This window comes from Sceloporus undulatus, chromosome 4, assembly GCF_019175285.1.
Source record: "Sceloporus undulatus isolate JIND9_A2432 ecotype Alabama chromosome 4, SceUnd_v1.1, whole genome shotgun sequence".
In the NCBI taxonomy this organism is placed as follows: domain Eukaryota; kingdom Metazoa; phylum Chordata; class Lepidosauria; order Squamata; family Phrynosomatidae; genus Sceloporus; species Sceloporus undulatus.
The window spans coordinates 218,536,098-218,548,670 of record NC_056525.1 but is presented as its reverse complement, the minus strand read 5'-3'; the positions used below and the strand labels follow the sequence as shown (position 1 = coordinate 218,548,670).

Here is a 12,573-nt window from a genome sequence, read left to right as displayed (position 1 = left end):
GGTTGTAAACCGCTTAGAGACTGCTTAGGCAGTACGAAGCGGTATATAAATGAAGCTGCTGTTGCTATTGCTATAGGTAGAATTAGTTTGGGGGTCCAGTTCTACATTTGGTCCTTATCATGTGCTGTAAACCATGTGTAGCATCATTTACTGCCATAAAAACAACCCTATATCATGTTTTAGTGTTCACCACCAAAAGAACAGAACACTTTTGTGATTTGGTCAGAATATTTGAACAGAGCTCATAATCCTTCTACATAAAAGTCCATTCCTCGTCACCTGAAGCTTTCCTCATTTTAGTAGTACAATTTTAAAGAAGTTGGAGGCCAGGTTATTTTGTAGCTGCTATTGTAAAGTAATTGGGAGTCAGAAATCCCTGCTGATCTTGAGTATATCCAGACTGTACAATTGAAACAGGTTGATACTATTGAAACTTTTATGACTCCATTCTAAGGATTTCTGGAATTGATCGTTTGGTGAAATACATACAATTCTACACCAGAGAACTGTAGTCATTCAGTGTAATTGAGTGGACCAAAGCCCTTTAGCATTTAGAATTCTAAGTGCCACACAATACTACAAATCCCAGAAATCTGTGTAAAGAAACCACGACAGTTAAAAGTGTAACAAACTGCTCTAATTGTACAGTGTGGTGTATTCAATTGCAAATCAACCAAACAGCTATTATGACATCCAGTTCTATCTCTGCCCACTTCAGATACAGAAGGATCCCATCGAGAAAACAGATCAGGAAAGTAAACCAAAGCCTGGTTGATCTTGCTACAGTAAGGATAGGGAAGTTAATCTATTCCTAAACTTGTTCTGCTGTCCAACTACCGTAGCTGAAACATCACAGTATACATAGAAACGTAACTAGAAAACAAAATATCTAATATATGTAGTGCTCCACTATCTCACTCTCTAACCCATATTAAATTTTGCAGTTAGAACAAAATACTTAAGGTAATCCTGTATGAATGGGAGTATCTGAAGTTTTTTCTTTCTCTTTCAATGCAAAATGATGAACTAAGCATCATGTTTGTTTGTTTTTTTACAAAAAAACTAACATTTTCAGTGTGTGTGCAGCTGGAATTTAAATTACTATGTTCTGGAAATTTTGTTTTTAACTTGCATTAAAATAAGATCCCTGAATGCAGAGAAGACTCACTTCAGGGACAGAACTTACATTTCTTGATATACATGAGTACCTCTGCACAATTCCTGCTAAATTTGGTCTCTCTGATTATTTCCTACTTGAATTATTGAATGGATTGCATTTATGTAAATTGGATTTATGTAAGGTGGTTTGGTAAGATTAAGACTTCTTGTTCCAGAATGTCTTTGGCTTGTCTCTAAGTAATCACTCCTGTGTAACACATGAAAATGCTCAAAAATATGAATAATCTTTCTGACTTTGTCAAAGTAATCTCACACATTTTAAATTAGCAGCTATGTTTAAATCACAGAGGTAGAGAGTACAGTACTGGAATATACTATGTTTCAGATCTGTTGCAGATTTTTGTTTTAATTGATGATATGACCCTTCAGAAAGAAAGGAAAAAATAACAGAAAAGGGTTGAGGGGGAAATGACTTGCTTGTTGTGAATTAATATTATGCGAGATAATGAATGCCCCAGGCAACCTAGGATGAAACCAATCAGGCAAAGAAACTGAACTGAAGTAGACTGCCAGGAATGTGCAAAGATTAAATATTAAGCATTCATAATATTAAATTTCCTTGCTGTTTGTGTGGACTTCTCCCATTCATTTGGGAATCTTTGCTGAAACAATCTGCAGTTAATAAAGCCAAGCTTTCAGTACTTTAAGGGAGATTGGCAAAGCTCCCATCAGGTCAAAACAAACAAAAAAAATACACAACGCATCTCTCTCAGTATGACACACCTAAAATGATCTAGCCTTTTACCCACTGCTTAGAGGATGTTTGAGGGTAAAATGAAAATTTGCATTTTTTTCAGGGGATGCGACATGGGGTACTGTACTCAAGGTCTCCCGGGGGGGGGGGGACTAGTACCCCCCCCCTTCTTTCAAGAAGGGGGGAGGCAATTTTTTTGGGGCGGGGGGGGGGGCGGTGCCCCCAAGACAAAGGGGGGGGGGGGGGCGAAGCCAAAAAATAAATAATTTAAAAATAAAAAGTTAAATAAAAAAATAAAAAATACAAACAATTCCTACATACACTGCACACATCATATTTTGAAGTAAAAAACAAAATGGGAGCATATACAATACAGGCCCACTGCGGCCGCTGGAGCCCTGCTGGAGGGCTCCGGCGACCGCCCCGCCGCTGTGTTCTAAAATGGTGTCAAAGTCTCGTGTGACCTTTCCCGTCCTGCCCCGCGACAGGAAAGGTCACGCAAGACTTGGCTGCCATTTTAGAACACAAAATGGTGCCCGGAGCGGCGTGGAAGCTGCAGTGGGGGCGTAGGGTTGCCATAAGTCAGGACCTCCAAACCGGGACAAAATTTTCAAATGGAGGACACTTTTTAAAATGGAGGACACACGAAAAAATTTGCTGATTTTTTAAAAAATGTTAATATAAATGCATGTTTCTGAGGCTTCAATAGACAATTGCCCCTCTTGCCCACCCTTGCCCCCGCTTGGCCCCCCCTTGTCCCCGCTTGCTCCCCCTTGCCCGACGCTTGCCTGCCACTTGCCTCTCCTTGTCCCTTGTCCCCGCTTGCCCCCCTTGCCTGCCACTTGCCCCCGCTTGCCCCCCCCTTGCCTGCCACCAAAGGCCCCGCTGCTTGCGCGAGAGGCCTAAGGTCCCAGGATTGGGGGGGAACCGGGCCGGGGCAGGCAGGGGCCCCCCAAAAGCAGGATTGTCCCGGGGGCTGCCGGGATAGGGGCAGCAATCGGTAGCAGGACTGGGCTGGGGCCGGTCCCAAGGCTTCAGCGGGCCAGATCCAGCCCGCAGGCCGTAGTTTGCCGACCCCTGTTCTAAGAGTTGTGTATCCCTGCTTTAACTAAAGGGTTGATGGAAAGTTAAGGGGAAATGTGGTGTTTAATAAAGAGCTAACTGGTTAATTTTTCATGTTGTGAATCTGTTATGTGTCATCTTCATTTGATGTTTGAATCCAAGTATCAACTTCATCTGATGATTTAATCCAAAATGCCATTCTCATCAAATAGTCTGGAGAGCAATAATGTTGAAAATGCTGCTACACAATGCCTGGTTGGTAATAGAATGCCTTCATCTAAGACTTGATCATGGATGAGTGTGCCAACCTGGCTTACATTACTGATATCTGGCTGTATGAAGCTGGGGATGCTGATGTTAGTTAATCTCTCCGAGTTCTGTCTACCTGGGGTTTTGGTACAGCAGCAGGCAAGATCTGCAGAGAGAGTTGTAGTTGTAGTGGTCTATCAGGATTGCATCCCTCTCACCAGTTTCCCCATCCAACAGTCTTTTGGGTCTGAGTGTATGTGTGAAGGTGGCTAACCAGAACAAAAGAGGGCTTCTGTTGGTGTAGTGCTCACCCCAGTGCGCAACAGTCTTCCTTCCTGAGCTGATAGAGTTGGTCTTGGTAGTGGTGTTCCAATCCCCTTCGTTACTGGCATAACTAGGATTGGTGTCCACCAAGTACAGTAATTCAGCGTGTCACCCCCACCCCCACCCCCATGGACCTCCTGTCATACCAGACCATACAGAATCCTTAGTAACTAACAAATGGGCTATGTGGCATGTGCAGAACACACTTCAGGGAATTTGATGGGATGCCCAAAACATTAGCACCAAATATGGAGGGTATATTTGTGGTGGTCTGATTTTTATTTGAAAAAGGGATTTTAAAAGTGTGATTACAAAGAAAAGAAACAGAAGAGAACTAAGGGGAAACAGAGAAGAATGGAAAAAGAATGCATAGAATATAAGTATGGAGCAGACATATACTTTGATTATTAGCGGAAACTGATATTTCCAAAAATATATTTAGCCTGACTTAAAATATAGGCTATGTGATTTACACAAAATTTACTTAGAGGGGTTCCTTAGTGGGATATCCCATCATTCCCAAAAAGTTGGAATGTGTGAAAGGTTGCTGCAAGGTATGGCAATTGTATTATTCTACAGAGTGTTTCTATAAGTGCATAAAGCATCTCTCTCACACATGGGCTGCATCCGCACAGCAGAAATAATCCAGGCTGACATTTCAGTGCTATGAAATCCTGGGAATTATAGATTTGTGAGGCATTTAGCCTTCTCTGTCAGAGAACTCTGGTGCCACAACAAACTACAATTCCATTCCCACAATTGTAAAATAATCCCTCTAAGATAGAGGGAGCCATGACACTTGACCTAGCATACCATTACTGGTTTGAAGATTCGGGAAGCTATAATCTAAAAATCTAACTTTTTACAACTCTTGAGACATGACAGTTGACTTAGCACTGCTTGCTGGTGTGTACATCTCTCATTTTTACTTGCAGCCTTGGAGTCATAGGGGTTGTTCCCACTTACTTATAAAGTGGGTCATGATCCGAATTTAGGGTGCATCATTCCCACTGAAGCTCGAATTTAATCTCCATTACCCCTCATTCGTTCCCACAGCATCTCGAATTAGAATCCAATTAAAATGTTTAAACCGGATTATCAGCCTATAATTCGGTTTAAAAAATAGTAGTTTATAACGCGAGTTATTTTTGAAAGCGGGGTAAAATTCACTGTATCCGAATGGGAACAAAAGGGTATCTGATTCGGGAACATGGAGATGGGAGGAGCAGCGCTCAAGGGGCTGGCCTGGGGGTGTCACCCTCTTTGGTCTCTTTTTGTATCGCCAGCACCATTTTCTTCAATTCGCATAGACTTTCCCCCGGTGGATTGCAACCTCCCCTCTGCTCCTCATTCATAGACCGATGTGTGAGGAGAGCCATTGAACACCATTTTAAACTATTCTTTTTTCTTTTTTCACCTCTGCCTGAGCGCCTGAGCAGCAGATGGGCTTTGCAGTACATGCCTGCTTGATTGCCCCCCAGACAGCCCAGAGAGCAATGGGGGAGGCAAAGCGATTTTGGGAAAGGAGGCGCCTTCCAGAGGACCTATGGGATGGGCTTTGCAGGACATCCCTGCTTGATCGCCCTCCAAACAGCCCAAGGAGCACTGGCGGAGCCAAAGCAATTTTGAGAAAGGAGGCTCATTCCAGAGGAACTATGGGATGAGCATTGCAGGACATCCCTGCTTGATCGCCCACCAAACAGCCCAAGGAGCAATGGGGGAGGAAAAGTGATTTTGGGGAATGGAGAGCCTGGACGTCCAGGGATCTGAGGGGGGGATCGAGCCTTATCTTCTCTCTTCCCCAAAGATTCTTTCCCCAATAATGAAGCCCGCTGCCTTCTCCTCCTTGATCCGATTTGCCAAGCCTCCTTCTAGTCTGGGGAGACACAACAGAAGAGCCTCGGATGCAGCCGATTTTCATTGGCTGCCCCCCCCAAAAGCCAAGACTTGTGACGTCTGAAGCCTACGCACTTGATTGACAGCTTGTGGACACAAATGGGAACGGGAAGCAAGTTAATCCGCTTTAAAATAAAGCGATTTAAAATAAATGGGAACGAAAACAAGGTTTAAATGAATTGAGGTAATTTGCCTCTTTTGGTAATGGAAACAATGGGAAAAATTCGAATTATTCTCGGAACATAATCCGAATCAGAATCGCTCCAATATAATCCGTTTTATCTGTCAAGTGGGAACACCCCCAGCAGTGCATCTGAGCAACTGAGGAGCCACCTGTAAGCACTCCATTTTTATTAAGTTGGTCTCGTCTTTTCTCTTACAGCTCCAGAGACAACAGAAATATCAGAGCTAAGTTGCTGTACAAAATTTTTCAGTGTTGTATGGTGCAAGGCCTCAAAGAAGAAACATAAGAAGTGGGAAGGTGATGCTGTTCTTATTGTGAAGGGCAGGTCCGTGACCTTGAAGGATCTGGAAGGCAAGGACATTGGAAGAGGTAATGTCAACAAGAATATGACTGTGGTGCCTAGAATTTATCCATCATCACTGAATGTGTGTTTGAATAAAATAATTGTACATCATACATATGTATAAAAATTTGGATTAGATGAGAGTTGTATGCAAAAAAAAAAAAATGCAGCTCATTAGACTTTGTGACTTAAGCACTGTGACAACTCACAGTAACAGTCTCCAAAGAGGAGCCATGTTAGTTGTAGAATCAGAACAAAGAATTGAGGAACTTTAAACACTAAGGCTAAAATCCAGTTTCTGGTCCAGCTGAAATAGACACATTGAATCAATGGCTGAATAGTAATCAACATTTATGTGATTGCCATTGATTCAATAGACCTACTCTAGTTGGAATAGCAATTGGGTTTAGGCTCAGCAAATTTATTAGGAGATAAACTTTTTATGGCATAAATTATGATGTTTCCCCTCCTGTAGGAGTCTTTGCTGTTTTCACAACAACAGTAATTGGAACTGCTAAAAGACACAAGAATCTAACCATACACAGATCAAAGACTAACAGTTTTCTATACAATGTTGTCTAAGCAACCAGTAAAGTAGTCTGACAATTTTCAAGGTTTACTCATTAACTTGTTAATCAAGCCTTCAAAAAGTGTCTTTGGCAGATCAGAAACAGAAAAGCAGATGAGCAGTACCTTGTTGAAATAAAGGTAAGTGTGATAAATTCTCTGAAGTACTATATTTCGGCCCAAATTACTTGATTTTTGTGAATTTTTGGTAGAGTCTCCCATAATCAGTGAGACTACTAGATATCTAGTGTCTTGATGCAGTTCACCCTGTGAGGGCTTCCAGCAATTATTCAGTCCATCTTGATGGTCTTTCCCATCTTGATGGTCTCCAGATATGCTGGAACCACAACTCCCATCACTCCCAGCCTATACAAACATTCTGATTAGGAATTATGGGATTACAGTATGACACACCTGGGATGCATCAGGCTGGGGAATGCTGTTTCTGTCTGGGGATATTAGAGTTAAATTAATTCTGACTTGATTTTACCAAAGTTCAGGGTTGATGTTTTGTTTTTGTTTGTTCCTCCTCTCGGCTCCTAAAAACACAGGTGGAGAAGGATGGAGTTTTTAGTACCTCTGAACCACCTTTTTACTCTGAAACATCATAATACCACCTTGAATCTCAGTCATATTTAAATTATGAAGCAGAACTGAGTTAGGGCCAGGTAGAATTTCAGTGTACTACCATCAAGTAATACCAAAGGATCTCTGGTGTGGTTAGCAAATACTCCTTCTTGAACCCAGGAATACCCTTGTTGATCACAGCTGACAATATTTGACTAGATGACTGTCTCAGGATAAGGCAGTTTTGCTGTTTATATAGCGTTTGTAGTATTCATATTTGTGGTAATCTTGGATTTTCAAAATTTGGAAGTGTACAAAAGTATACAGTCATCATAGGAATATAGTATGCTTTCGTAACTGAGTCAGACTAGGAGCTATGCATTCACCCAGTAATGCATAGCTCCTAGCATTTCACAGATGAAAACCAGGCCATGTATGACCAAGCAATATCAGATGGTGATATTTCCGGGGAATTTAATTAATTTCTTTCTGGGGATTTTGGCTGAATATTCCGGTAAATATTGGGGAATTATGAGGATTTTGGATTTTGGTAAAAACACTACGGGGAATATCTTTGAGGCTTGTTGACAACACTGGTAAGGAGTAAATCTGGGCTGTTCTGCATTAAAGCATACCTACTGCATTAAAGCATGCGCTGAGCTATAATAAACAATTTTAATTTTAATTCAGAACAAGTGTGGGAATCATACAGTCCTCCAAATGTTATTGGACTACAATTTCCATCAGTCCTAACCAACATAGCAAATAATGCCATCTAGGGGCCACATGATTCATAATCCACATTTTGAGAGAATATGTCCACAATCCTCAGGCCTGGAGCCAAAAGTTTTTTTACAGTTACTAAACAGATTTGCTGTTGTCTTTGTTGTATTTCATTTATTCATTCATTTAGGTTTAACATTTGTGATCTGTCCTAGGCAGTGGATACAAAGCCAAAAACTTGGAAAATCTTGATGAAGGTCAAACTCTGATAATTGGAAGCAAAGAAATCGAAGTGATGGGAATCATTCCCGAAGAGGACTTTAGAAGTGGCAGGTGTTTTCAGTCTGGTGTAGGGGGTACAGAGGATGTTTGGAAGTCATCACAAGCTTCTGTGAAGCCATTCAATAACCCATTCAAAAATGTCAGCCAAGGCAACAGTAAAGGAAATTCACTCCAGAGCTCCCAGAACTATAAACCGCGTCATGATCCATGTGCGCCAAGTGAGTTTTTAAAAAGATTTATCTGCTTTAATCTATATATGCTTCTAATCCTTCTGTTTCTCCCTCTTTTGAAGAAATTGAACTAGTACCCAAGGTCTAGACTTATTTTTTCTGTCCTTCCTTTTTCAATATATATCTGGTTGAATATTATTAATGGGTCCAAGCTAGGCATGATCTCTATGGGGACATCTGCAGGAGTTGAAAAAACACATTGTAAGTAACAGACAATAAATAATTTGTAACTGGAACATGTTCCCATCTGATTAAATGGAGAAGATTCCACTTTGCTTGTAGCGGGGACGTATATGTAGGGAGAGTAGGTTATATACTCATTCATGTCTTGAGAGAAGTTCCTATGCTAAGAAAAAGCTGTTCCTGACTTAGCATGAGCTAATTTTGGTTTTGAGGGGATTGAAATTGGCTTAATAAGTAGGCTTACAATCCATCTTTATTTGTCTCTAAGCAGAATTTTTGATTTCTAGAATATGGAATCCGATAGGGAAGTTTGCAGGTTTATATAATTACACATGAGATTTTTTACCATTATAAACTATTATGCTTGATATTAGCTCACAGGGAATGATTTGGCCAGCGCATTGCGTCTTAGAAAATGAGCTTGTGTACTATTATCTATTACTATACTCTTAAGTGACATTGACCATGTCTTTAATTACTATTTCTTATTTTAATTGAATAGGGTGTCCTGGTGTGACTGCATAATAATAGCCTTGTTTGGAAGTACCCTTTCTCTTGACAAAGCCATCTTTAAATGCGTTGGTGTTGCTTAAGAGATGTTGTACAACTTCCATACATTACAGTACCAATAAATTCTTGAGTATAACAGCCCAGTGTAGAGTCAGCATGGTGTAGTGGTTTGAGTTTTGGACTATGCCTCTGGAGACCAGTGTTTAAATCCCAGCTCGGCCATGTAAAAGCCCACTGGGTGACCTTGGGCAAATCACACTCTCTCAGTCTCAGAGGATGACAGATATCAACCCCTTCTGAAGAAACTTGCCACGAAAACTCCATGGCAGGTTCGCCTTAGGATTGCCATGTCGGGTTGTGTGTATTAAGGCAAAAACAACAGTAGAGTTTTGAGGTATTTAGCAAAAGTTTTACTTAACAGAAGTCTTTAAAAACTGAAGCAAAAACAAAACAATATGAATGGCACAGTACACAGCAGCAAAAAAATTAAAGCACAGTCAAAAAAATCCTGATTCAGCAGCATGCCAACATTATCTTACCATTACAGCAGCATACAGAGAATACTCCCCATAACCCAACAGACCTACAAGGCAGTTATACCACTCGGCCCCTTTCTCCTTTGTGTCGCTGGCACAGCTGTGTAAAGACTGCGCCAGCGACACAAAACCAGGAAGGAGCTCCGTTTCGCGGTGCCAGGACATCATGTCCGTGCCGTTCTGTTTGGAGGCAGCGCAGCCGTGACATCCTAATGGCGGCGCCCATGTAGAATGGGCGCTGCCATTTTGTACATACTCTGTATGTTAGGGTTGGGGGCGTCTGAAAGAGATGCCCCCGGGCAACCCTAGTATGTACAGAGTATGTACTAAAAGGCCAGTTTATAAAGGGCCATAGTTTGCTTTACCTGAGATTGAGAAGTGTCTCCCATAGGAAACTAGTAACTTTGAGTTAATAAACAGTATTTCTGAATTGATGATCCCCATGTTTGAAATTTTAAGATTGCCTTGTTATGCCACACCCATCTCCTCAACACCAACGGATGTTCAATAAGTCAGGCTTGCCTCTTGTGGATGTTGTCGTGGACCCTTACCTTGTGAACCATCTTCGTCCACATCAGCGAGAAGGAGTTACATTTCTTTATGAATGTGTGATGGGAATGAGGTGAGATGGTGATCAATTTGTGCTCATAATTGTTTATACAAAAGTTGAATCTTTCTGTGAACTAACTCTACTTCTTTGATTGCCCAGTCCTGTCTACTGAAAATGTTAAAGATGGACACAAAAGTTTATTTATTGACCTGGATTTTCGTTTTTCTCTCCTTCACAATCATGCTTGGGCTGGGCAGTTCTGGATCTTGTAGTCTTGCAATTTTTCTGAATTCTGGACAAGCTGGTAGAAAATGGCATCAATATGGTAAATCCTTTGACAATACCTCCACCTGTAATATTTTTTTACTGTTACCAAACACTTTCCTGTCATTCGGTGCTTTTCTCTACACATTTATACACAAGGATGACTTAGCATGTGATCTTTCCATATTGAGTGGTAAGCCTTTAGTAATCTGGATGGGAACCTGGGTACCTCTAGATATTATCGGACTATTACTCCTATCCTCTCTCATCATTGGTCATGTTGGATGACAGCTGGAGACCATCAACATCTGGAGGGCCATAGACTCTTCTTCTCTTGTGTGTGTTTCTGCTGAGGTGGGGAGAAGACAATAGGCCATAGAGATGCCATTTTTAGCAGTGACTCAGGGTGGGTATAGCAAGTAAGCCAGTATATTAGTCTTTGAGCTTAATTTAGATAGCTGCTTTGAAGGCTACTGAGACTTTTCCTTCTTACTTCTGAGCAAACTTTAAAAAATATATTTAAAGCGTATTTTAAAAAGAATAGGTTATAGGAAATCTATTTCTACTGAGTGTTTAAAAATACCTCTAGCTCAGCTAGAGGGTATAAGCAGCTGGTCAATTGACCCTAGTGTAACCCCAGCAGACAATTCTATTGAATTGCACTGAGAGCAGCTGCAGCAAGATGTTTCTATTAATGAATAATTCAGTGGATTCTCCCTAGCAAATCCGACCTTCAGAGAAGCAGCTAACTCATTACAGTTATATTCAACACATTACATATTAATAGGGAAGTTAGTGAGTAAGCGCTTTTCTGAAGTTAAAGACATCATGGAAATGTTACCTAACATTTATAAGCAATTTATTGAACCGAGCTCTTATTTTAATTTAATTAGGAATATTAACCACATATGACCAGGCTATGATGAAAACACAGAACAGAGATAGTGATTCTGATTTTGCCAGCAAACTCTCTCCATTCTTATTCTCATATAAAAAAGAATCAGGAGTGTTTTTACTTAAATTAGGAACTTTCTACCCATTTGATTCAGGTTTGGGAAGATAAAATAGAAAAAATAAAGGGATTACTGTAGTTTCTGGTATAAAGGAAATGCTTAAGCCTTCCTCATCAGCCACCCAAATCCTCATCTGGATGAATTGTAAGGTGTATGCTGCTCCCCTTGTCACAATATTTATCAGGCTAGAACACTGTAATGTAGGAAGTACTGTAGATAAAAATGTGGTAGCATCTTCAGTTGGGCCCACCAAGTCTAGAGTAACTATTTAAATTCGGTGGCTTTCATTGATTAAGGGCAGGCAATGAGATACATTACATTCCACAATATTTACCTTCCTAAATCATGACAACTAGTGAAATGTGGCATATTTGATGTTGAAATCTGTGGGGATATCTTTTGGGGGGGCAGTCGTATTAAGGAATAGGTTTGATTTTTCTAATTGTGAATAGAGGTTTGATGGAGTTTGTTTCCTTTGGATAATCTTAGAAATGGAAAAACGGGCAAAAATCCACTGTTCACTCATCATTTTTAACATAGAGACCATTAAGACCACAGACAGCTGGGAACAAAAACACGCTCATTACTGTAATCTAAATTTTGATTGGACTTTCTTGTCTGCTGTACAAACAGATGGAATTAAAATTCAGTTGAATAGCTTTCACCTGTATCCTAAATTCAGATGCTGGGTGAATAGACAGGGTTGGAAAGAGCTGGCAGAACTTTGAGATTGACAGTTTGTTAGCCATTTTACAAGTAAGGGGCCAAACAGAGAATGTAGGTTAACATAATGGACATATTTGCATATCACAGTAAGCCATGGTTATTTAAAATACTGGGTTGTTGCTTAAGGCATCAATTGCACAACAGCCAATATATGTGTCTTTTCCAATTTCTATGCTGTTTCTCTTGTGGGTTCCTTTGCCATCCCCTATCTTGGGTTGGGCAGCTGCGGAAACAAGTCAAGGATATGCCACAGTTGCTGTTTCAGATCTTGTGACAAGCCATAGTTTAAGCAAACCAGAGTTCATAACCTAATAATAAATCATGGATTGAGACTGGGGTTTATGATGTGTGAACAAACCATGACTTGTTAGCAGAGTTGGGTGCATACATCATAAGAAACAAGATTTCAACAAAACTAGATTTCAGTAAACTCTATTATGATTTGTGATATGCAAATGTGATCAGAGTTTCTTTGCTCACCATATTATATC

General features: G+C 40.6%; 1 protein-coding gene across 1 annotated transcript in view; it reads left to right on the top strand.

The window, feature by feature from the left end:
• The window catches only part of RAD54B (RAD54 homolog B), a 47,782-nt gene that overhangs the window by 21,097 nt on the left and 14,112 nt on the right, over window positions 1-12,573 (top strand). The window contains exons 5-8 of the mRNA XM_042464456.1: window positions 649-755; window positions 5,787-5,957; window positions 8,004-8,288; window positions 9,989-10,151. Coding sequence (XP_042320390.1) covers window positions 649-755; window positions 5,787-5,957; window positions 8,004-8,288; window positions 9,989-10,151 — 726 coding nt within the window. The remainder of the gene's footprint in view (window positions 1-648; window positions 756-5,786; window positions 5,958-8,003; window positions 8,289-9,988; window positions 10,152-12,573) is intronic.